General features: G+C 41.1%; 1 protein-coding gene across 10 annotated transcripts in view; it reads right to left on the bottom strand.

Annotated features, from left to right (window-relative positions):
• Positions 1–1,448: 1,448 nt before the first annotated feature.
• Positions 1,449–27,427, bottom strand: part of ntng1a (netrin g1a) — a 154,025-nt gene continuing 128,046 nt past the window's right edge. For 2 of the 10 annotated variants that reach the window (XM_055881457.1, XM_055881456.1), the window contains exons 6-9: positions 19,721–19,888; positions 15,629–15,763; positions 14,831–14,896; positions 1,449–3,609 (exon numbers count right to left, since the gene is read on the bottom strand). In XM_055881457.1, the coding sequence (XP_055737432.1) occupies positions 3,356–3,609; positions 14,831–14,896; positions 15,629–15,763; positions 19,721–19,888 (623 nt within the window). In that variant the 3' untranslated portion in view covers positions 1,449–3,355. Of the gene's footprint in view, positions 3,610–14,830; positions 14,897–15,628; positions 15,764–19,720; positions 19,889–23,422; positions 23,468–27,427 lie in introns of all 10 variants that reach the window. The other 8 variants (XM_055881465.1, XM_055881466.1, XM_055881459.1 and 5 more) reach the window with 7 other exon arrangements.

The raw sequence follows: 27,427 nt of genomic DNA, 5'->3' as shown, positions 1-27,427 counted from the left end.
ACCTTGACAAAACCACGACTATACTGGTTTCATCAACACATTTCTGGGGTGTAAATGTTGGAGAGGGCAAGGAAGTAACACCCTGGAGCTTCTTACATTATTGTTATAATGATACATAAAAAGATATTGAATCTATTTTTGGGGCCTGTCACTCTTATATTTCCTCATCAACAAAGTCCAATGCCAGGCAACTACTCTTTCACAGATAATAAGAGTAAAGCTGATAGAGGTGATTATTCCATCGGAGGAAAGTGTGTAATCTCTGCCACCATATGTTACTTGTGAGAGGGTTGAGAGGGCCAGCAGGTTTGGTATTCAACCTAATCCTGGGATTTGAATATGATTTGGTGGCTCCGTCAGGATTGCAACAGGGACCTTCACAGAAATTAAAATGAATCATTGAGCTTGCTGTAACTCGGCCAAACTACAGTATTGTACTTTTTTTCAACCGATAGTCGCTCCTGGGAAACATAATGATTAAAAAAGGCCTTTGCCAACTGCGATTTAAAGACCTGCCTAGGCAACTGACTTTGTGTTTTATAAAGATATAGCACACCATTGAAAACACATGGTTGTTCGAATAGTATGTCTTCATCAGTGAGTAGGCTGCAAAGTGGCAGTTATGGTCGGCCAAGCTGTAAAATGCGAAGATGGTATAAATACAGTAGTTATTGCCCCAATAAACACACAGTATATAAGCAGATATTTTCTGTTTCAATAACAAGGATCCAGGGAGAGCTGAATATATGTTATTGTAATCTCTTCCAACACTTTTTGGATGAAGTGCCACTAGAGATTCTGACACTTAGAGAGCAATACTCATTCATGAAGATGACAAAACTCGAAACAGAAAAACAACCTGTTTCTTTATGTACATTTCCATTGTGCCATTGTCATAGACCAGGTACATTATCCTCACAGCATACACACTGATGGAACAACAGGGAGAACACATCATAGGACATCAGATAAGCCCTCCAACTAAACAAACAATGCTAAAGTTAAAACTTCAAGTAACCCAAACTTTTAGAGAAACTAAGAAAGAAAGAGATCCTCAGCAGGAGGTGAGGTTTGGATTTTCCAGGTTATGGATGAACTGTCTAGTATCTGACAAGACCCACTTTATAAACTTTGAACACAGGCTCTCAGGTAGTCGTCGATAGCTGTTAATATTTAATTCACCCTCCCCCACAATGCATTTCACTGAAACAAATCTTTACCGGATTGAATTCAAGATAAATAGCATTCAAATTTCACTGGGACTTATAGCGTTCTCCATTATTAGCCTTTCCCAATGTATTTAAAGGTCTTCGCATGAGTTTATCTTTGTGCTTGGAAAAACGATTTACTACTGTTTGTGTCCTTAAAGTACAGACACATTTTTTTAAATTATTGCAGCTTATTCACTGTTGAATTTTCAACTGAGGAACAAGCAATGATCAACACAGTTGTCTCAACTTATTTCTTAAACTTTTATTCACTTAAATTTGTCCAGTGTTAAAGCAACAAGAAAACATTTAGAATGTCCTTTTGTGGGATCTTATTACACTATAGTATACTGTAGATGTTAACTGATATTCTTTGATGCCAGCACGTTGCCAATACTGAGGAAACTCAAACTGCGCAACTAAAAGAGAAAAATAAACCAGTGAAAGAAAAGAAATAACAAAAACAAAAGCTGAACAAGTCCAAAACATTTCTTCTGCTTTTTAATTTTCATCTGGAGTAGATACAATAACAAGTTGCATTTTAACACTGTTCGGCAAATAGTACAAAATAATTATTACATTTATTTTTTGCTCTGTCAAGAAAATAAATTGTACATACACTGATGATTCTCTAAGCACTTTGTCAGCTCAAGTGAACACTAAGCTCTTTGACCAAGGTCTCAGGTAATGCAGATGTCTACAGGTCAAATAAGTACACAGGTAGTCTGGCTATCTTTTGGAGAGGGAGGATATGGGGCTATTACACATGTGCGTCACTAACACCGGACAAAAAAATCTTTCAACCGACAAGGGTTACAGAGTAACGTTCACAAAAGCACAGGTCAGTGGACAGAGGGACTGGGTGGGACTGAGGAGAGGGGACAGGTGAGGAATATAGGGAGAAAGATATAGAGAAGAATGGAGTGGGAGACAGAGAGAGAGAGAGAGAGAGAGACAGAGAGAGACAGAGAAAGAACAGAAAAGGAAAAAGAGAGAGAGACAATTGTATTTATTTAACCTTTATTTAACTAGGCAAGTCAGTTGAGAACAAATTCTTATTTACAATGACGGCCTACACCGGCCAAACCCGGATGACGCTGGGCCAATTGTGCGCCGCCCTTTGGGACTCCCAATCACGCCGGTTGTGATACAGCCTGGTGTCTGTAGTGACGCCTCTAGCGCTAAGATGTAGTGCTTAAGACCGCTGCGACACTCAGGAGCCCAACAGAAAGACAGCGAGACAGAGAGAAAGAAAAAGGGAGACAGAGAGATGAGAAAAAGAGAGAGAGAAAGCAAGAGATAGAGAGAGAGAGACAGACAGACCGAGAGAGAGACGTGGGCAAGATTTTTGATGCAGGTCAAAATGTGGCAGTCCGGATGGATATCCTTATATCCACAATGCACTGACAGCAAAGAATGCTTACATTTCCTTTTTTATTTTCCCTCTGCCTCAATTTCTCTATATAGGTTTTATTTTTCAAACAGCCTGTCTGTCCACCCTTTAGCAGCAGTAGGGACAGTTCTATGTAGTTCTTCGTCAGTCAGTCGGTCAGTCAGTTCAGCCCAGAAGCAGTTCAGTCCAGCCAGCACCAAACCCCAAAGCACCCTAAGACAGGGGCAGCTAGCAGCTGCTGGCCTTGCTAGCTAGAGCTTGCTGTCGCTTATTGGTCGCAGCTGCCATTGCCGTGGCGATAAGAGAGGAAGTGAACAAAGTGTCTGTCATCTCCAGTCCCTCCTTTTGACAGTTAGGGGGAAAAGTCTCTGGTATGGCTTAGGTCACTGGTGTCTGTTGTTTGACTTGTTGGACTTTTTATGAAGCAAATGCTCAAGTTAAACTCTTTTTAAATATCTGGTATTTATTTTTCTTTATTGATTTCATTTTTTTAAACTCTCATTTCTATATATACTTTTATTATTTTACTCAAATTAAAGTTTTGCTTTCATTCTGGCACATTCCCTTATAGACAGCGTGTGTCCTTGCTGTGTCTGGTGGACAGCTAGTACAGTACAGTATAGTACATTATAGTACAGTACAGTATAGTAGACTAAGCTCATGGTCGTTGTAGTTCTGGTTGTTGTTGTGGAGAAGTTGGTAATTGGGTAGTTCGCTCCAACAGTTCAGTGTAGACAGTGTAGGCCTCTGGTTCTCAGAGCAGGGTGGGCCTGTAGGAGGCCTCTCTGAGCAGCGTCGAGCCCAGCAGGAGCAGCAGCAAGGTGGAGAGTGGTGTAGATGAGAGGGCGGCTTGGCCCGAGTCGGGCCCACCACAGCCCCCCAGCTCCGACTCACAGCGGGGCTTCTCACACAGCAGGCCCGTGAATGCTGCGGTACACTGGCACCGCAGGTTGTTCAGACACACACCGCCGTTCTGGCAGCGCAGCAGCTCGTTGTCACACACTCGGGCTGAGAGAGAGATGGAGAGATATGTGAGACACATACACACACCTGGAGTAGAGTACTGTGCACTGCTCACTCCCCCGACTGTTATGTTGATTTACAAATCGTACTGTTATCTGAGCTGATCTCCACTCTAGTGAGTGCAATAAGAAAGGGATAATCAACGAGGGGCTATGTGTTCTATGAAAAATAATGAACGACGTGGAAGGTGTGTTCCATGAAGGGCTAGCGGAGTGGAACTGACCTTTCACAGAGTTTTGTTATTTTCCAGAGAACGCATAGAGCCCCAAGTTGATTATCCCTTTCATACCATGGCTATAATTTAACACATTTGCCGCTAGAAATGTGTTCATTTGCCGGTAAAAATGTGTTCAACATCCACTGAAGTAGCTAGCAAGTTTACTTAGCATTAAGCTGTATTAAGCATTTGATCTAATTTGCAGATCAATCATGACTATGATAGTAACGCATCACATGCAGCATAACCAGTGCAGTAATAAAAAAGAACATTAATGAATGTCAGTAATTTATACTGGTTAGTAAAAAACAACAACAAAAACAAAATCTCACTGATGTGTAATTTTAGTCAAAAAAGAAAAAAGAACATAACATAAATTTCAAACCATCCGATTCCCACAATATTGACGACAGGATAAGAATGGTAGAAGAAGACTATAATCTTTTATTACCAAACGTTTTTGATCAGACATTTATTCTGACCATGCTGTTGTGGCACAGTTGTCACACTGCCAGCTAGTTGCATTGCAGTAAGGTAACAGTTTCATTTCCAACATGATTTTGTCAAATAAGTTCTACAGTTCATGTCAACTCCTGTTGTAGTGAAGACAACTTTTGTTGTTGTGTTGGTCAAAATGAAGGGCTGTTCTTTCAGCACTATCTATGAAATTCTTGCATGAATCATTTTCTTCTTCCAATTTCAAAACAGGTAACTGCATTCTGTAATAGATAGAGAAACTAAAATAAACTAAAAGTATTTGTAACATTTGCACGCACTATGCAAAATATAAATAATTTATTACAATTCTGGGTTAAAAGCCCACTTCTAAAGACAATTCATATATTTTTTGCATAACGCACTTGATCATTGTGTCTTTCTCAAACGTTCCTCTCCAATCTGAATGTGTTCCTTTTATCATTCCCATTACATGAATTACCAAAATGGTGAAGGGGCCATTTGTCATGGGTCATTCTGCAGTGATATACTAGGATCCCACTGAAGGGTCTATACCACGTGATGAATCGTAGCACAAAGTTTCTCCACAGCCCGTGGGCATTTCCAAAACACTGAACTGACTTTATATGAGTAGAGTTGAGAGTTAGGTGGGAATGGGTATATTTAGAGCCGGGGACACCGAGGCCAGTCTATTCCCATTGGAGCTTAGCTGTCAAGCAAGCTGCAGGCAAACAAACCAACAAACCCAACCCAGCCCAGCACAGAACTAACAAACCAACCGATGGAGAGAGACAAATAAACAGTGAAAAACAAGCAGGCTAGGGCCAGACCACCTCAATGCAGCACAACAAGAGAGAGATGGAGCTCATTTTGCCCTTTCATGAAAGGAGAAAACAATGTGACAGTTGAATGTTCCCCCTCCCTGAAATATTTTGAAAAGCAAATATTACAAGAATAACTGACACTGATCCTTTCTCACACTTCTTTTTCATATCCACAGTTGCAGGTACAAACTTCTGTTCTTTTAAAACATCTTTAAATCCTATATTTTATTTAGAAATAGTCTGTTCAACTTAACAGGGTTTAATGGACTGGTACACTGTCAAAAGACTACAAGTCCCAGACTCCAATCATGGGTTTGTGTTCATCATCAAGCATGCCCAATACAGTTTTTTCCTTTACAATGCTAATTAATATTTTCCCTGTAAACTATCAAGCAACTGTTTACTATCATGGACGTAAAAAAAAGAATGAGAGAGAAAACACCTGTGGCGTCAAGACTATTAATGCAACGTTACCAAGGCAATCATCATATGGACAGCTTGATATTAACAGACAATTTGACACATGACAATGACATCACTGATTCATTTATGAGTCAGGAGTCTTTTGTTTTATCCTCTGCACTGTCTGGTTCAGCAAATACTATCAGGGAAACGGGCAGGCAGGCAGACCAACTTGGTAATGGGGTGTGCGTTCCCCTCAAGATCTCATTGAGAGTAATCAAGTGAATTAATTAAAAAGACATGTTTTACCCCTAGGGTCCCTGAAGTAATCCTGACATGGACAAGACTCTATTAATTAAACATCAACCTTTCGTTTTGTCCATACATTTTTATCTCCAATTGCCCTTTGCAAAAATATGATTATTTTGCAAGAGGGGCCTTATTGGTTTTGCCCTGACAAAGGATGGTGTGTGCATATTAATTCTCTATCTACAGGCAATGCATTCTGATGAGACTTGTAGGTCCTAGAAATATGTTATTCCTACCACATAGATAATGCTTCTTACTGATACTCTAATAATACAACAGGGTTTGAATTAATGGCCAGAAATGCAGTGGATGGAAAAGAGCAGCCATTAACCACTGAACCACTTAACACTGACAGATCAATACCAAAGTGTTACCAGAGAGTTGGTAGAAGAGGGTGAGGAGAGCAGTAATGGTGACAGTTAAATGAAGTGATGGTAAACTTGGACAGAGTTCTAAAGACTACATTAGTCAGACTAAAAGAGGTGGGATAGATTCTGCTTTCTGTGTTGAGAGGCCTGACCTGAAAAGAATTAATTCTAGCTGCAGGAAGTTACTTTTTTTAGTTTCTCTATCCCCGTCTTCCTGGGGAAGGCTACTCTCTTCTCTCTCTCTCTCTGTCTCTCTCTCTCTCTCTATATATATATCTCTCTTTCTGTCTCTCTCTTATCGTCTCTCTCTCTCTCTCTCTCTCCCTTTATATATCTCTTTCTCTTATCGTCTCGCTCTCTCTCTCTCTCCCTATATATATATATATATATATATATATATATATATATATATATATATATATATATATATATATATATATATATATATATATATCTCTCACTTATCGTCTTTCTCTCTCTCCCTCTCTCTCTCTCTCTCTCTCTATATATATATCTCTCTTTCTCTCTCTCTTTTCCCCCTCTCTCCTATGCCTCTTCCTCCTCTGTCTCCCTGTCCCTACCAGGGTGCTGAGCCCAGGAGATGTTGCCTTCCTACCTGTGATTTATTACCCCTGGGAGAGCTCCTGGTCCACCTTGGACACACATCTCTTTGTGTCTCTGTTACCTTCACATTGGCCCACTGCTCGCAGCACAGGCTTAGGGGTTGGAGCTGAGCTACGCTAGGTAAGGATACAATTGTTCCAATAACTCTATCAGTGGCTATACAAAATGAGGGAGGACGATTATTTTTTTAATGGGCATGGCCTTATTTCTATTTCGGTCATTCATATTTCATTCATCCAGCTTAATGTAACATTAGGAAGTTTTAGCCAGCAGGATACCACCCTGCATCCCACTGCTGGCTTGCCTCTGAAGGGAAGCAGGGTTGATCCTGGTTGGTCCCTGGATCGGAGACCAGATGCTGCTTGAAGTGGTGTTGGAGAGCCAGTAGGAGGCACTCTTTCCTCTAGTCTAAAAAAGATTGATTGGGGACATTGCCCTGTGTAGGGTGCCATCTTTCGGATGGGACGTTAAACGGATGACCTGATTCTCTGTGGTCACTAAAGATCCCATGTCACTTATAGTAAGAGTAGGGGTGTTAAACCCGGTATCGTGGCTAAATTCCCAATCTGGCCCTCATATCATCATGGCCACCTAATCATCCCCAGCTTCCAATTGATTCATTCACCCCCCTTTCTCTCCCCTGTAACTATTCCCCAGGTAGTTGCTGTAAATGAGAATGTGTTCTCAGTCAACTTCCTTGGTAAAATAAGGATAAAAATAATAAAATAAATTGGCTACTACATGATACTCAAATTTTCCCTATACAAATTCAGGCATGTTTATCCCTATTTAAGAAAGTTTTTCAACAGAATAGGCGGAATGAATACACCCCTGATCACACGCAAACACAGTTCACTTTCATAGCAGCAACATACAAGCAGCACGATCACTTTGATTGTTGTAGCAATAATTCCTTCTCGCATCTTCGTGCTCTCCTCCTCTAACCCTTTCCATTCACTTTTGGACTTCAGTGCACAACACATCAGCTGTCTATGATCAGACGAAAAAACCTTTCCAAGCCAAACCTTCATATCATAACCGCTCACCGCTACACACAGCCTACATCATTGTCACCATTATTAGCTAACGTCATAGTCAATATAGCTACTAGAACTAACGCGTTGGTAAACCTGCTACAATCATGCAGTACAGTATACAGTCAGAAAGCAGTTTAGCAGTTACACCGAGGGCCCCGGTGGCAATAAATTAATAAAACCAAAAGCTTACCTTGACTTGGAAGAGTTCCCATGTTGGATAGCCATAGCCAGCTAGCTAACATAGCATACTTCTCTGTTTGAGCCGGGTGTTTGAGTAGGCTAAACTAGCTAGCTGCATTCGCTAGCTTAGTGAAAGTGAAAAAAATATATACAACGAAATATAGCTAGCTCTCTCTCTCTGTTTTGCTTCTTCTTCATGAAATCAATTTGTTCAAAATTGTTAAACTATTGTATTTATCTTTCTTTAAGTCAACTACTCACCACATTATATGCACTGCAGTGCTAGCTAGCTGTAGCTTATGCTTACAGTACTAGATTAATTCATGATCCTTGAATTGGGTGGACAACATGTCAGTTCATGCTGCAAGACCTCTGATAGGTTTGAGAACGTCCTCTGGAACTTGTCATAATTACTGTCTAAGTCTATGGAAGTGGTTGAGAACCATGAGCCTCCTAGGTTTAGTATATAAATCAATGTACCCAGAGGAGGACGGAAACTAGCTGTCCTCCGGCTACACCATAGTCCTACCCTACACAGTGCTTTCAAATCAAATCAAATCACATTTTATTGGTCACATACACGTGTTTAGCAGATGTTATTGCGGGTGTAGTGAAATGCTTGTAAAAAATGTTTTCCCTAGGGGCTTGAAGCACTGCTGCCCTCTCTATTGGTGCCATTTTCCTTACACTCATTTGAGGTAGGTCTTCATTGCAAAACACTGTGTTTTAATCAACTATTTGGTGACGTGAATATATTTGGTATAGATTTATGTAAAAATGTTCGGGTTTGTTATGTTTCACAATTTTTCTTTTTATGAAATTCTATGAAGAGGATGGTCCTCCCCTTCCTCCTCTGAGGAGCCTCCACTGAGATCTATATTTATCTAGGGGTCTTTTTCAGCCTGAGGATTAGTATGACAAAATAATTCAAGAAAACTGTGGTCAAGGACAAGGCAGAGTTGAAATTAGCATCTGAAAATAGTCAATGCAACACTAAATAATGGGTTCTAAACTGAAGAGACAGTCGAGGAGGAAGAGGTAAACTAAAACTGAAGAGACAGTCGAGGAGGAAGAGGTAAACTATAACTGAAGAGACAGTCGAGGAGGAAGATGTAAACTATAACTGAAGAGACAGTCGAGGAATGAAGAGGTCAACTAAAACTGAAGAGACAGTCAAGGAGGAAGATGTAAACTATAACTGAAGAGACAGTCGAGGAGGAAGATGTAAACTAAAACTGAAGACACAGTCGAGGAGGAAGATGTAAACTATAACTGAAGAGACAGTCGAGGAGGAAGATGTAAACTAAAACTGAAGAGACAGTCGAGGAGGAAGATGTAAACTAAAACTGAAGAGACAGTCGAGGAGGAAGAGGTAAACTAAAACTGAAGAGACAGTCGAGGTGGAAGAGGTAAACTATAACTGAAGAGACAGTCGAGGAGGAAGATGTAAACTAAAACTGAAGAGACAGTCGAGGAGGAAGATGTAAACTAAAACTGAAGAGACAGTCGAGGAGAAACAGGTCAACTAAAACTGAAGAGACAGTCGAGGAGGAAGAGGTAAACTAAAACTGAAGAGACAGTCGAGGAGGAAGATGTAAACTAAAACTGAAGAGACAGTCGAGGAGAAACAGGTCAACTAAAACTGAAGAGACAGTCGAGGAGGAAGAGGTAAACTAAAACTGAAGAGACAGTCGAGGAGGAAGAGGTAAACTATAACTGAAGAGACAGTCGAGGAGGAAGATGTAAACTAAAACTGAAGAGACAGTCGAGGAGGAAGATGTAAACTAAAACTGAAGAGACAGTCGAGGAGAAACAGGTCAACTAAAACTGAAGAGACAGTCGAGGAGAAACAGGTCAACTAAAACTGAAGAGACAGTCGAGGAGAAACAGGTCAACTAAAACTGAAGAGACAGTCGAGGAGGAAGATGTAAACTAAAACTGAAGAGACAGTCGAGGAGGAAGATGTAAACTAAAACTGAAGAGACAGTCGAGGAGGAAGATGTAAACTAAAACTGAAGAGACAGTCGAGGAGGAAGATGTAAACTAAAACTGAAGAGACAGTCGAGGAGGAAGATGTAAACTAAAACTGAAGAGACAGTCGAGGAGGAAGATGTAAACTAAAACTGAAGAGACAGTCGAGGAGGAAGATGTAAACTAAAACTGAAGAGACAGTCGAGGAGAAACAGGTCAACTAAAACTGAAGAGACAGTCGAGGAGGAAGATGTAAACTAAAACTGAAGAGACAGTCGAGGAGGAAGATGTAAACTAAAACTGAAGAGACAGTTGAGGAGGAAGATGTAAACTATAACTGAAGAGACAGTCGAGGAGGAAGATGTAAACTAAAACTGAAGAGACAGTCGAGGAGGAAGATGTAAACTAAAACTGAAGAGACAGTCGAGGAGAAACAGGTCAACTAAAACTGAAGAGACAGTCGAGGAGGAAGATGTAAACTAAAACTGAAGAGACAGTCGAGGAGGAAGATGTAAACTAAAACTGAAGAGACAGTCGAGGAGGAAGATGTAAACTAAAACTGAAGAGACAGTCGAGGAGGAAGATGTAAACTAAAACTGAAGAGACAGTCGAGGAGGAAGATGTAAACTAAAACTGAAGAGACAGTCGTGGAGGAAGATGTAAACTAAAACTGAAGAGACAGTCGAGGAGAAACAGGTCAACTAAAACTGAAGAGACAGTCGAGGAGGAAGAGGTAAACTATAACTGAAGAGACAGTCGAGGAGGAAGATGTAACTATAACTGAAGAGACAGTCGAGGAGGAAGATGTAAACTAAAACTGAAGAGACAGTCGAGGAGGAAGATGTAAACTAAAACTGAAGAGACAGTCGAGGAGGAAGATGTAAACTAAAACTGGAGAGACAGTCGAGGAGAAACAGGTCAACTAAAACTGAAGAGACAGTCGAGGAGAAACAGGTCAACTAAAACTGAAGAGACAGTCGAGGAGGAAGATGTAAACTATAACTGAAGAGACAGTCGAGGAGAAACAGGTCAACTAAAACTGAAGAGACAGTCGAGGAGGAAGATGTAAACTAAAACTGAAGAGACAGTCGAGGAGAAACAGGTCAACAATAACTGAAGAGACAGTTGAGGAGGAAGATGTAAACTATAACTGAAGAGACAGTCGAGGAGGAAGATGTAAACTAAAACTGAAGAGACAGTCGAGGAGGAAGATGTAAACTATAACTGAAGAGACAGTCGAGGAATGAAGAGGTAAACTATAACTGAAGAGACAGTCAACGAGGAAGATGTAAACTATAACTGAAGAGACAGTCGAGGATGAAGAGGTAAACTATAACTGAAGAGACAGTTGAGGAGGAAGATGTAAACTAAAACTGAAGAGACAGTCGAGGAGGAAGAGGTAAACTATAACTGAAGAGACAGTCGAGGAGGAAGATGTAAACTAAAACTGAAGAGACAGTCGAGGAGGAAGATGTAAACTAAAACAGAAGAGACAGTCGAGGAGAAACAGGTCAACTAAAACTGAAGAGACAGTCGAGGAGGAAGATGTAAACTAAAACTGAAGAGACAGTCGAGGAATGAAGAGGTAAACTATAACTGAAGAGACAGTCGAGGAGGAAGATGTAAACTAAAACTGAAGAGACAGTCGAGGAGGAAGAGGTAAACTAAAACTGAAGAGACAGTCGAGGAGGAAGATGTAAGCTATAACTGAAGAGACAGTCGAGGAGGAAGATGTAAACTATAACTGAAGAGACAGTCGAGGAGGAAGAGGTAAACTATAGCTGAAGAGACAGTCGAGGAGGAAGATGTAAACTAAAACTGAAGAGACAGTCGAGGAGGAAGATGTAAACTAAAACAGAAGAGACAGTCGAGGAGGAAGAGGTAAACAAAAATTGGGATGGGGTGGATGCAATCAAAACACACTGTTCCTCCCAATCTCTCACGTTTACCATTCCTTGAGAGTAAACAGACCCTGCACAGAGAATAAACAGAGATTTATAGGGTTTACTTTTGATATGAGGGATAATATTTAGAGAAGGAAACCAATGAGCTAGGTGTGCCTCTGTGGGAACGGGCTCTATTTGGCCAGAGATTAGAGTTTTAATTGCATGCTCCAGTCTGCATACAGATTGAGACTGTCCTATTCATGTACAATTGAGTGATATCGGAGGAGAGACAGGTATAGACCTACATTGGGTAATGTAGGTAAGACTACAGTATAATGGGTAATGTAGTTAAATAATGTAGATCTACATCAAGCTTTTACAGCATTTAAATTGTATAGCTATGTTAAACATACTCAACAAAGTGTACCCCTACTGCATAGTCACTTTACCCCTATTTACAGTACCAGTCAAAAGTTTGGACACACCAACTCATTTTTTACTATGTTCTACTTTGTAGAATAATAGTGAAGAGATCAAAATAATGAAATAACACATATGGAATCATGTTGCAACCAAAAAACTGTTAAACAAATCATAATATATTGTAGATATTAGATTCTTCAAAGTAGCCGCCCTTTGCCTTGATAACAGCTTTGCACACTCTTGGCATTCTCTCCAGCTTCATGAGGAATGCTTTTCCAACAGTCTTGAAGGAGTCCCCACATATGCTGAGTACTTGTTGGTTGCTTTTCCTTCACTCTCACTCATCCCAAAACATCTCAAATGGGTGATTGTAAAGGTCAGGTCATCAGATGCAGCACTCCATCACCTGGACGTGTGTTTTGGGTCATTGTCCTGTTGAAAAACAAACGATAGTCCCACTAAGCACAAACCAGATGGGATTACGTTTTGCTGCAGAACGCTCTGGTAGTCATGCTGGTTAAATGCGCCTTGAATTCTAAATAAATCACGATAGAGTCACTAGCAAAGCGTCTCACAAAGACATGCGGTTGGAACCAAAAATCTCAAATTTGGACTCGTCAGACCAATGGACAGATTTCCACTGGTTTAATGTCCATTGCTCGTGTTTCTTGACCCAAGCAAGTCTCTTCTTCTTATTGGTGTCCTTCAGTAGTGGTTTCTTTGCAGCAATTCGACCATGACGGCCTGATTCACGCAGTTTCCTCTGAACAGTTGATGTTGTAGTCCCGTGTAGCTCAGTTGGTAGCGCATGGCGCTTGCAACGCCAGGGTTGTGGGTTCGATTCCCACGGGGGGCTAGTACAAAAAAGTATGAATGTATGTACTTGTAAGTCGCTCTGGATAAGAGCGTCTGCTAAATCACTTAAATGTAAATGTAATGTTGAGATGTGTCTGTTACTTGAACTCTGTGAAGCATATATTTGGATCGCAATCTGAGGTGCAGTTAACTTGAATTAATTTATCCTCTGCAGCAGAGGTAACTCCGGGTCTTCCTTTCCTGTGGCGGTCTTCATGATAGCCAGTTTCATCACCTGTTAATTGAAATGCATTCCAGGTGACTACCTCATGAAGCTGGTTGAGAGAATGCCAAGAGTGTGCAAACTGTCATCAATACAAAGGGTGGCTACTTTGAAGAATCTCAAATATAAAATGTATTTTGATTTGTTTAACACTTTTTTGGTTACTACAGGATTCCATATGTGATATTTCATAGTTTTGATGTCTTCACTATTGTTCTACAATGTAGAAAATAAAGAAAAAGTACAAATAAAGAAAAACCCTGGAATGAGTAGGTGTGTCCAAACTTTTGGCTGGTACTGTACATGTACAAATTACCTAGACTAACTGTACCCCCGCACATTGACTCTGTACAGGTATCCCCTGTACATAGCCTCGTTATTGTTATTTTATTGCGTTACTTTTTATTTTATATTTTACTTTAGTTTATTTAGTAAATATTTTCTTAACTCTATTTCTTGAACTGCGTTGTTGGTTAAGGGCTTGTAAGTAAGCATTTCACTTTAACGTCTACACCTGTTGTATTCGGCGCATGTGAGAAATAAAAATGTATTTGATTTTGATATAACAATTATACATCTCTCTGTTGTTTGTTCATTGCCATGCATGACTGCTCATGTACAGCGCCAAAGACAGTTATCTGAGATATTACTTCACACTAGCTGTGTATAATTATTGTGCGTTGGCCTAAACCAGTGATGTGTGTCTAGCTAGCGTACTTTACTGAGTAGGGACAAAGAGCATTCTCACTAAGACAATCTCAGCAATGTAATGCAGCAATGTAATACATGTAGTCTACCAAAGTTGCTTGTCTATATCTCCCCCTCTCCTCCTCTCGCTCTGTTTATTCCTCTTCTCCATTCCGTGCCGACCCGCGCTCAAACCTCCCGTCATGCATGTGTGAACGTGGAGTTGTGATGGTGCGAATGCTGCCAGTCACTCTGATAAACTGTATTCATTAACAGTCTGTCTCCATGTGCATCCATGTGTACACAGAATACATCAGTCTAATCTACTCTGACCTTAGAGTGCATCTTCTACTTATCCATTTCCTTTCATCCATTTACACATGGATTCAACCTCACATTTGATATTCAATAAGTGGATAACAATTCGGATCCGTTTAACAGTGGAATAATACATGTATCACAGTTGTACATAGCCAAAGTGCCTGTGTTAATTCAATTCAAATAGTGTTAAATGAAACACTCAAAAAGTGTCTGCCCCAGATGAAGTTAGCTGCTGTGGTTTCCCTACCCAATCAACATGAAGACTGATTTTTGCTCTGGGCAACAAAGGACAGAAGATATGCGGTTGAGCGCCGAGCAAGCGCTGTTGAACAGGTATTCTGTTGGTTATGGTGAAAAAGATCTGCACCAAGCTGGAAGCCATCCACAGGCGAGCAGTGATCTGGCCAATTACTGTCAACTCACCATCTTGAGGACGTTCCAGGTCAGGAGTTGAACCGACCAGTGTGAGGTTGCCCCGGCTGATGACGCCTGTGGATCAGCAATCCCACATCGATTGTATCAGGTACTCTATATTAGTAGAATAGTACAGTAGACTGACCTGTTCAATGCCTTCTCTACTTTTGCCTCTAAATAGAAACTATTGGGACAACATAAGGGAATTTGAGCGATAAACAGCATTTTGAACAGTGCAAAAGCTCACCTCTGGCATTGGCCATCATCATCTGGACATGAGCATTAAACAGACAGTTATGGTGGAGAGAGGGAAAGGGCTGCTCAAACAGCTCCCCAGCCAGTCAATATTAGCTCAGCTGTTGTACGTTTCAGCTCTTTGACGCCACTGCATGACTAAATACGAAGCATCCAAATGCAAAGCGTGGTTGCTTCCCTGACGGACTCAGCCACATCTACCAGTAGAAGCTGAGAGAAAATTGTTTGAGTCTAAATCGCTGCATTTATAGCCTCACAACCTTGAGTCTTAAATCATTGAAAAATGGCTAATTTCTGGTTAGTCAGGGTTAAATCCATAGGCCTACTCCCCGCAAGAGTGGGGACATTCAAAGCTGCACATGCCTGCATAACCAAGCAGTGGCAGCGAAAAAGTAGAAAGTAGAGAATAAGATAAGATGGTAAGAGGGAGAAAAAGAGGGAGATAGAAGGAGAGATATAATAGATAGAGGTGGAGATACAGTAGAGAGATAGCGAGAGGTACAGGTCGGGGTCCGAGCAGAGTTACAAGAGTAGGGGCGTGGTTCTACTTACATTTGCAGCCATTGTCCCACAAATATCCCGGCAGACAATCTCGACACTTAGCCCCTGTAGTTCCCTCCTTACATTTACAAAATCCTGTGCCATTACAGCGAACACTGTCTGAGCCATAGGGATTACAACTACAGTCTGTAGAAACAAGACACACAAACACACACATGCTGGAAAACAAGGTGGTGCTTTGGCTTCTTACAGCAGCTACAAACTTTTACCGCCATAGGCAGGCTCATTGAGAAACATTTCTAAGCAACATATTACTTAGCTATCACTTACAGAAGAAATGCTACCATTTCAAAAGTAATGAGGTGAAATGAAGATAAAGAGTGATTGAAGGAAATGAGACATTAAGCACTGTATGGATCATTTGAGGTGACTCATTATTTTCTAGAACATTTTATGCATTTTAACAAGTTACATTTACATATAGTGCAATAAGCAAAACCTTATTTACCTAAATATGGTAGCCATATTTGAAAAATGACATGACATTAAGATTACACATTTTCTGACATGAAAGTTAGAGGGAAACATGACGACAGAGGAGGTGAGACAGAGACAGTGGAGACATACAAAGAGATGTCATAGGAATTACATGAGAAATGTACAAGACAGGATGTACATAGCTTGGACTTGTCCAGTATGATTCAGCGAATGTTTGAAATGTGACGAAAGTGGAACGGTAACATTGAAATGTGCATTGTTGTACTGTAATATATGTTGTCTCCAGACATTTCAATTCATTCCAAAACTAAAAAATTCGAAATAGTAATTTGGTCCACACTTAGATTTCATGGGAAACTGATTAACTACAGGGCAAATAAGTTTATTTATTGCTTATTTGACTAATACCATATAAGTGGATATTGTCTGGGTAGAATAATGTGTGAACTAAACAACCATCATTAACCACACCATAAATGGCCATATCTTTATCATTATCAACAGTTAAAGCTCTTTCCAAATCCTGCTTGTGAACATAGAAGCCTTACAAGGCTCCCCTCTTTCCCATCTGTATGGTAACCTTATAGCTCTGCAGCATTTGTAAGATATATACGAGTACTGTTTTGACTGTGAGAACACGTCTATTGACGTGCTATGAAGGGTAAGGGTAAAGGGTTATACACAGGGCAAGACCGCACTGACTCTGGGTGCGTCCGAAATGGCACTATATTCCCTATAGGGATGACATTAAAAGTAGTGCACTATATAGGAATAGGGTGCCATTTGAGACGCACCCTATAAAGGCTACTGATGGAATTGCATTGCTATTCCTGGGCAGGGTTGGGCCTAGCACTTCCACAGTGACATATGCAGTAGTTGCCATTGCCGTCATGCTTATCTGTCGTGCTCCGACACCTCTGGGTTTACGCGTGGAGTGTGCGAGTTCATTAGACTCTCCTTCAGTCTGGAAGAGACACCTGGATATGGGGTGGATATAATATTTTCAGTTTTCCAGAGCCAGATCAGAACGTCAGAGGGCGAGGGACAACAGATGTTTATTGGGTGCTATGTGCATGTGTAAGGTGCAGAGTCACTACACACTACACAAATGGAAAGGCATAGTGGAACGTATGGTAAAACCTGTCTATATATACTATCTATATATACTTTCATATACTTTTTATAGGGTCCGGGGTTTTGCACAATCATGTGACATGCCTGGATTCTAACCTTTAATTTAAAGCTTTACATTCAACTGACGCATTTTCTTTTCCCTTCAGATGGTTAATTAAGCACCATCCTCAGACAACTGATTTCATTTTTGGTGGAATTCTTATTTCTGGATAAGGCTTAAAATACAGGATACTGTCACATGACTGCGCAAAACACAGGGACCTACTTATAGAATGTGCATGAAGTTAAACATGTTGAGAACAGATTCCTATGTGTTTCTGGTTATTTTTTAAACATGCACTATATATACAAAAGTATGTGGACACTCCTTCAAATGAGTGGATTTGGCTACTACGGCCAGACCTGTTGCTGACAAGTGAATAAAATCGAGCCCACAGCCATGCAATCTCCATAGACAAACATTGGCTGTAGAATGGCCTTACTGAAGAGGTCAGTGATTTTCAACATGGCAACGTCATAGGATGCTACCTTTCCAACAAGTCAGTTCGTCAAATTTCTGCCCAGCTAGAGTTGCCCCGGTCAACTGTAAGTGCTGTTATTGTGAAGTGGAAATGTCTAGGAGCAACATTGGCTTAGCCCCGAAGTGGTAGGCCTCACAAGCTCACAGAACGAGACCTCCGATTGCTGAAGTGTGTAGCGCGTAAAAAATTGTCTGTCCTCGGTTGCAACACTCACTACCAAGTTCCAAACTGCCTCTGGAAGCAACATCAGCCCAAGAACTGTTCGTCGGGAGCTTCATGAAATGGGTTTCCATGGCTGAGCACCCGCACACAAGCCTAAGATCACCAAGCGTTGGCTGGAGTGGTGTAAACTCGCTGCCATTGGATTCTGGTACAGTGGAAACACGTTCTCTGGAATGATGAATCACGCTTCACCATCTGGCAGTGTCACACCCTGATCTGTTTCACCTGTCTTTGTGCTTGTCTCCACCCCCTTCCAGGTGTCACCCATCTTCCCCATTATCCCCAGTGTATTTATTGTCTGTTTGTCTGTTGCCAATTTGTTTTGTTTGTCAAGCCTACCAGCGTTTTCCCCCTTGCTCCTGTCTTTTTCTAGTTTTCCCGGTTTTGACCATTCTGCCTGCCCTGACCCTGAGTCTGCCTGCTGTTTTGTACCATTGTCACACCACCCTGGATTGTTGACCTCTGCCTGCCCTGAACCCGAGACTGCCTGCCGTTCTGTACCTTTTGGATTCTGATCTGGATTGTTGACCTCTGCCTGCCCTGAACCCGAGACTGCCTGACATTCTGTACCTTTTGGATTCTGATCTGGGTTATTGACCTCTGCCTGCCCTTGACCTGTCATTTTTCCTGCCCCCTGTTCTAGTAATACTTTTGCTACTTCGACACTGTCTGCATCTTGGTCTTCTCCTGAAACGTGGTAGGCAGTACAACGGACTAATATGGATTTAGTGGAGGCCAGAAGAACGCTACCTGTCCCAATGCATAGTGCCGACTGTAATGTTTGGCGGAGGAGGAATAATGGTCTGGGGCTGTTTTTCATGGTTTGGGCATGGCCCCTTAGTTCCAGTGAAGGGACATCGTAATGCTACAGCATACATGACATTCTAGACGATTCTGTGCTTCCAACTTTGTGGCAACAGTTTTGGGAAGGCGCTTTCCTGTTTCAGCATGACAATGCCCCTGTGCACAACGTGAGGTGCATACAGAAATGGTTTGTCGAGATGGAAGAACTTGACTTGCCTGCACAGTCCTGACCTCAACCCCATCGAACACCTTTGGGATGAATAGGAACGCCAACTGCGAGCCAGGCCTAATCACCCAACATCAGTGCCCGACCTCACTAATGTTTTTGTGGCTTAATGGAAGCAAGTCCCCGCAGCAATGTTCCAACATCTAGTGGAAAGCCTTCCCAGAAGAGTGGAGGCTGCTATGGCAGCAAAGGAGGGACCAACTCCATATAAATGCCCATGTATTTGGAATGAGATGTTTGATAAGCAGGTGTCCACATACTTTTGGTCATGTAGTGTACATAACCAGCATTTCGAATAATCGTTTATTTTAAAAGAACGGAAATAAAAAAAAACTCTCATGACATAGACAGCATCAAAACCATCCTGAGTGTCAAAATCTAATCTGGTAAAATGTATATCAGTTTAGAAAAAGTACAGTATGTCCATAGCAGTACACATTTAGGAGTAATACTCTTTAATGTAAAACCTTGTGATTGTGATGACTAACAGTTAGTTTAATACATAAGCCCTGTGGAGAAGGAAGCGAGTCATATGGACAGAAGCAAGTGAGGAACGACAGGACCCAGACAGCAACAGGAAAAGAGACAGTGAAAAACATGAGGCAGAAGTTTGGAGGTTTGACGCACTAAGGTGAAATGTGAAAGGTGAAGGGTGAGGTGAAGGTCATATGTGGTGTAAATGGGGGTCAGCTGGTATAAGCAGTGCTGATGATGACAGACAGTGGTGAGGGAACTGACCTATGCACACATTCTCATCTTCCAGCTCCGCAGAAGCATTTCGGAAGTAGCCCTGCTTGCAATCCTGGCAGTGCTGGCCCCTAGTGTTGTGTTTACAGCTCACGCAAATGACAGAGTTTAGCAGCTCGATGTAGCTGCAGCGGTTGGAGTGTCCAAAGCATTCGCAGTCTTGTAAAGAAGGAAGGGTGGAGAGAGACCAAGGGGCCATGTTGATGTGGGGGTTGGGTTGTGTTGCGCGGGGCATGTGCTACGGCGGGCGGCGGTGGTACTAGTAGCAAGGTAGTGCGAGGAGGCACCATCACATGCGAGGTTAGGATGGAGAGATGGGGGTTGAGATTGAGACAATGTTAGGTTAGGAGGAGGTGGAAAGGGCTACAGTATGACAAGTCTGGCATGGACGGATGCAGCCAGTGGTGTTAGACATCAGTTCACCCTGGGGCTATGAGAAAGCATGTTGTTAGAGGGAGAGAGTAAGAGACGTTCGCTTCAAGCACACCACAATGGAAAGGATGAGGATGATTCTGATTCTGGAATGGGACAAAAACTGGGTTTCATGGGAACTAGGCCACACAGTACAAGACAGGTCAAACGAGATGAGTTGAGTTGGAATGTCATTTTCAACCTGGGCAAGGCATAGGTGTGTAACTCCACACTGTTTGAAATTTACATCTCGATTAGTTCAGGCTTCATTTATCCTACTGTGTGTTTAATTTGAGATTAGGAGGAGGAGAGGAGCAGGAACCTTTGTAGCAGTAGTGCAATCCACAGGCCATTGTTATTACGTTCACACAGAACTGTAATCCTAAACCACAGAGCATGCAACTATGACTTTTAAAGAAAAACATGAATGGAAATACACAACTGCCCTTTCTATAGAGAACCAGATGGAAGAGGAATAGTTGCTAAATGTCCCAGCAACCACTCCACCACCTGACACCCCTCCCAGCCAACAAATACCTTGCAACAAAAAAGCACTTTGCATGAGAAGCAGGTGAATGTATGCAGAGATGTGACAAGGGGAGCATGTTGTTGTGTGACGTGTAGTGTGTTGTGTAGTATTTTGTACTATTAGCTCCCAGATTGAGAGTCAGGCTACGCCCTGTGCCTACTGCTTAGTCACACGATGTCAGGCTGGCATGCCAATCAAAGATGGTCACGTCCCAGTGGAGCCTTGTGTGTGACACCTGGCCGGCCCAGATCAGCCTTGGAGCTGGGTTCAATCTGTCTTGTGGAGCGACTGCTGACACCAACTTTCACGCTGGGTCAGATGGGTTTCTTAAGCCTTTGCAGACAGGCAGCTGGACCCACAGCCCTCTCTGAGCTACAGGCAGTTGGACAGACAGTCCTCTCTGAGCTACAGGGGCTTTGGGGAGGGATTGTGGTTATTAAGTTCTGGATTGAGGTCAGGTCTTTCCGTCGGTCACCACGAAAGGCATAGAGCCTTGGAAATGAAAGACAGCGGCCTAGCTAGCCTATTCAACTCTATTGAAGAAAAATAATCATGTTCTGGTCTATTTGCTAACAAGTTGCACAGTTAATTGGAAGTTCTCATAACGTTTATGTTATCTACTCCGACACCTACTCTTAGAAGACCAATACTCTCCCTGATTGAAAAATAGGGTTCATCATGTCGAAAGTAAGGTCTCTGAAACGTACTCTAGAATATTTATGTGAGGCATTACAATGATATGTTGCATCCTTATTATTTTGTACTTTGAAGAATTGTATTCAATAGCGCTTCTAATGATTACACTGGATGTAGAGAGACACAGGATCACGCACCCTTTACAGAAAGATAAACTGTACGTGTACCACATATCCATACCGCAAAGCAAACTCCACCCTTTATGGATACAGAGTGCACATTGGTCATAGTTCATGGGGATAGTTGTGGATTAGTACTACATGGTACTACAGGGCTAGGGTTGGGTTAGGTGGCTAAAGTAGCACATACACAGGTCATTCTAGATTCATACACTGGGGACATGGCTTTTGACAACTGCTGACACAGAGGGGCACTGTATGAATCTGAGAATCTCCTACCTCGCTTGCTGTTTGCAACTTGAACTGAAGGGACAGTTGACAAAGCAACTTGAGGAGCTACGAGACACATTTTTTTGAAAAGAAGAAAAACAAACAAATAAATAAACAGAAGCATGATATATTTTGTTAAACATCAAATAATAGAATGTTCAGAAGGGTTAAAGAAAGGAGAATCATACACATTCCTACTTTTTCACTATAGTACTAAAAAGTTTGAAATGAACATCCAGTGAAGTCTGGCATGAATTATTAAATGAACAATGAGATAGGTGATCCTATATATATATATTAGTGTTATATTCTGAGACAGCAAATATTAGAGGAATTAATACCGACACAATGTCTTCACTATCATTGCACTGTAAGAAGAAGAAGTTCTAGAATAACGTTCTAGTGCTGTGGTGTTAAGTGTGGTTGCCCTGACACTTACAGATGCAGTCTGTTGAATCATGTTGCATGGAATCTACTCAAGTTTACCATTTGGAAGAGACAAGAGGTAAAATAAGTTATAAGTCATATACTGTCATTAGTATCCAAACCGTGTGAGAGAGTCCAACAACACCATGCTATCCGCGTCACAATGTAGATGAACAGCAGTGTTCTGTACTGGTATTACATTCTCCTGACGGACCAACACCACACATCCTCTAGGAAAGCCCAGTGGGATAATTTCCCATAGGTCTGTTCATCGAGGCATTCGGTCGAAGCTCACTGGTGCGGCACACAACAATCCCACAATCCCACTGCTGCCCGCATCTCTTCCCCATCAGATAACAAGCAAACAAACTGGAGGTGAAGTAATGGTCAACCCTGACTGAGCCCCTCTCACATGCTCTCCCATGTTCTCGCCTGACATAAACCTATGACATAAACACTATACCTTCTATATCAGGGATACTCAACTCTTACCCTACGAGGTCTGGAGCCTGCTGGTTTTCTGTTCTACCTGATAATTAATTGCACACACCTGGTGTCCCAGGTCTAAATCAGTCCATGATTAGAGGGGAACGATAAAAAAATGCAGTGAAACTGGCTTCGAGGTCCAGAGTTGAGTTTGAGGGCTCTACATCTTTACATCCGCTTGGCTAGTGCTCTGTATGGAAATACATGGGCAGTTTGTTTGCAAAACGGTCGCCACAGCCACAGCACATCAGCACAATGGATCAACTTGAGATTGCCTGAAATCAATCTACATAAACCTCTCTGTGAAATCGCCCTATTTTTTCTCGCCGAGCTCAGATAGGATTCTAGAATCCCTAGAAGCGCCACGCCTAATTAAAACGAAGGGGATAATCTAAGGATATTGAAATGGAATGGAAGAGAGAGAGAGTTAGAGAGTGAGAGAGAGAGAAAGACAGAATGCCTATCGTCATCCTGCTCCTGTGGAGAGATTCCGCATCTTGGGGCTCAAGAAGAGGAGGGGAGGAGAGGCGGATATTGTAACAGCATGTTGCAGCTAATGCAAGTGTCTGCCGAATACGCCAGGAATCAAACAAAATCTAAATCACTAAGGGTTTTGACACAGATGAACAGAAAAAGCTCCCTCCTGGTGGATCTGGTTTCAACCGTCACAGCTAGTACAATCACTGTTTAACTACTGTATATATGAGGTAGATCTGTAAAGAGATATGTTTAATCTTATATGGAGGTATAGCCTACCTTGGTTTCGGTTAGCAACACCTAGGGATGAGACATTCTGCCGAACTGCATGCAATTGGGAGAAACCATAAATGATTAGGTGCACTGGCTATAGTGGACATCAGATGCACTAACAGTAGAGGTTCTGCTAAGAGTTGACTGGTGGGACATATGTAGACAACTAGACATACATCTCCGGCATGGCTTTACTCAGAACATCTCATAACAACAGAATGACCGTCAAGCCTATACGGGGACAAGCAGTAGTTGCATCCCAACACCAGATGTTGTCCCATGGACATTGTATGTAATTGTGTAGTTTCATGGCTCACTTGAGTGTGTGCATTGATGGCAATGATGAATAAACATAACATAAAGAAAAAGAAACAACAGCAACTTGAGATTCTCTCTGATATGTAGTGGGATCATAACTTATGCAAACATGGTGTCTGGCTTAACTATGTACACTCTTAGAAAAAAAGGTTCCAAAAGGTTCTTTGAGGAGGGATAGGGTTCTACCAGGAACCGTTTTCATCGGAAGAACACTTTTTTTTGAAGACATGGGTTCTTTGTAAGGCAAAGAGTTCTACCTAGAACCTTTTTTAAAATCTGAATACCTGTTTTTGGAAGAAAGGGTTCTTTGATGATTGTTTGGAGGGCCAGAAGGGAACCCTTCTGAATCTGAATAAGCGTTTTTATTGTATTTTGTGGTACTATTAAATAGTGCCTCAGCTTGAGTGTTTATCTCAGTGTTTAAACTTTAACATCAGGAGTTTGAGCAACCTGATAAGATTACAATAATAGGTGTGAGAATATTTGTGAATGTATCTGGTGTTCCCTTAATAATTTGACATATACTGTACAGTCTCATCAGAAAGTATTCATACCCCTTGACTTATTCCAGATTTTGTTGTGTTACAGTCTGAATGAAAAATCTCTCACCCATCTACACACAATACCCCATAATGACAAAGTGAAAATATGTTTTCAGACATTTTTGCAAATATATTGAAAATAAAATACAGAAATATCTCATTTTCATAAGTATTGACACCCTTAAGTCAATACATGTTAGAATCACCTTTGGCAGCGATTACAGCTGTGTGTCTTTCTGGGTAAGCTTTGCACACGTGGATTGTATAATATTTACACATTATTCTACTTAAAATTCTTCAAGCTCTGTCAAGTTGGTTGTTGATAATTTCTGAACAGCCATTTTCAAGTCTTGCCAGATTTTCAAGCCGATTTAAGAAAAAACTGTTACTAGGCCACTCAGGAACATTCAATGTCATCTTGGTAAGCAACTCCAGTGTATATTTCTCCTTGTGTTTAGGTTATTGTCCTGTTGAAAGGTGAATGTCTCTCAGTGTCTTTTGGAAAGCAGACTGAACCAGGTTTTCTTCTCGGATTTTGCCTGTACTTAGCTCTATTCTATATCCTAAAAGACTCCCTAGTCGTTGCCAATGACAAGCATACCCATAACATGATGCAGCCCCCACCATGCTAGAAATTATGAAGAGTGGTACTCAGTGATGTGTTGTTGAACTTGCACTAAAAATAACGCGTTGTATTCAGGACATAAAGTTAATTTCTTTGCCACGTTTTCTTCAGTTTTACTTTAGTGCATTATTGAAAATAGGATGCATGTTTTGGAATAGTTTTATTCTGTACAGGCTTCTTTCTTTTCACTCTTTCATTTAGGTTTGTATTGTGGAATAACAACAATGTTGTTGATCCATCCTCAGTTTTCTCCTATTACGGCCATTACATTTCTTTTTAATTGAAGTTTTATTGAACTAGGCCAGTCAGTTTAGAACAAATTCTTATCTACAATGACGGCCTACAGTGGGTTAACTGCCTTGTTCAGGGGCAGAACGACAGATTTGTACCTTTCGGCTACTTGCCCAACGCTTTAACCACTAGGCTACCTGCCGCCCCCTTCTTTGCGAGGCTTTGGAAAACCTCCCTGGTCTTTGTGGTTGAATCTGTGTTTGAAATTCATTGTTCTACTGAGGGCCTTTATAGATAATCATATGTGCGGGGTACAGAAATTAGGTAGTCATTAAAAAATAATGTTAAACACTATTATTGCACACAGAGTGAGTCTATGTAACTTATTATGTGACTTGTTAAACACATTTTTACTCCTGACCTTACTTAGGCTTGCCATAACAAAAGGGTTGAATACTTATTGACACAAGACATTTCAGCGTTTCATATTTAATTAATACTACTAATACTACACTTTCACATTATGGAGTATTGTGTGTAGGCCAGGCTGTAACACAACAAAATGTGGAAAAAGTCAAAGGGTGTGAAGAGTGTCTGAAGGCAATGTTATTTTTACCCACACAGCAAATTGGCCAGGTTTACCTAGTGTTGATTATTCAATGTAACATTTCTAGTGTTGATTCAGGAGTTAAATTATTTCAAACTAACTATCCAGTGAAAATATCACTTTTAAAAGTTAATATTCTGTTAACTCATACTCAAATAATGTTGTTGACTCATCCTATACTTATTTTTGTGGCGAAAGCAAAAACTGAAGATAAAACACTTCAAAATCCCCACCTCAAACAGACTGTTTAAAAATGCTTGCTATTTCGTCATAGAGGATGAGCTGGCCAATCAGCGGTCTACTGGCATTTATATTTTGAATGATCGGTATACACCCAGACCATTCTGTTGTTGTGGTACGCCCACACCATTCCAACACAGAAAAGCTGCTTATAACATTCTTAATTAACATTTTCTGGAAGGAAAACTATTTAACTCACATCGTAATTAATTATAGGTCATATTTCATAGAAATCTGGAAACACTGGACAGTTACTTTAACACTCAGTGGTATAAAATAACCTCAGCGCTGGTGTTAATAACCAGAGTTGAGTGTGTGTCATTTTTACTGTGTAGAGAAAAAACACTCATAACTACGCCCATCATTATCACATTTCCCAGCTTGCTCCTTTTGCAGATAGATTTTCAAAATAGTTAATTTCAATATCTGTATTTTTTAATGTACATTGATTGGTTTATTAATCTTATGCTACACAAAGATAAATAAAAACATTCTTAACTAAGTAGTTGGACTTATTGCACCCATTACTGAGGTGGTTGTTCCCGTTTAGATCATTTAGGCAGTCCTATTAATCAATCTTCCCTACGGTGGCAGTCATTCTGAATGCAGGTTGCAGGTGATATCCTCACTCTGGCTGGATTCCAATATCCAACAGGAATTACAAATCACTTTGCAGGCCAGCATAATATGACTTCCTGACCTGATTTGGCCTGTAAACTAGGAGTTTCCTAACACCACTGTGTTAGGGTATAACTAGGCCCTCAAAGAAAGACCTTATGATATATATTTCCATGAAGAGTAACATTTTTAAGGCTAATAAGGCTGATGGAACTGTTCAGAGATTGTTCTAGGAAGAACCCATCAAAGATAAAAGGGTTCTTGGTAGAACCACAGGGGATTTTATGTAGAACCCTACATCAAGAGTTCTAGGTAGAACCCTCTGCAAAGCGTTCTACCTATCACCAAAACGTGTTCCCCTATGGGGACAAACCAAAGAACCCTGTATGGTTCTACTTAGCACCTTTTTTTCCTAAGAGTGTATAGATAGAAACTAAGTTGTCGCAGGCATTTTGTTTAATTCATCAAATTGACTATTCAATCAATATCTAATTACAGTGTATTTCTGGTCGAGGAATAACGATTAATACATAATGTGGTGTGTCAGGGGTTGGAATGACTGATAGTTGTGGTGTACTGTAACCTAATTACATACAATTCTGTATTTCCACGGTGGGGGAAATACTGGCGGTGTTTGGTGGTTGTGGTTGGTCGGTTGGTTAGGTGATGGAGTTGTCTTAAGTCAAGCAGAGACAGAAGGAAAGGCTAGTCATGTATTCTAGTATTTTAATCCCCCACAAAAGCATCACCAAGTCTCTCTGTTGCAGTATCACTGACTTCAGTGTGATCATGTGATCATTGGCCGGTGATTAGTGTCCGGTAGTGTCACA

The sequence above is a fragment of the Salvelinus fontinalis genome, chromosome 25 (assembly GCF_029448725.1).
Source record: "Salvelinus fontinalis isolate EN_2023a chromosome 25, ASM2944872v1, whole genome shotgun sequence".
Taxonomy (NCBI): domain Eukaryota; kingdom Metazoa; phylum Chordata; class Actinopteri; order Salmoniformes; family Salmonidae; genus Salvelinus; species Salvelinus fontinalis.
This window is presented reverse-complemented; position numbering and strand designations above follow the sequence as displayed.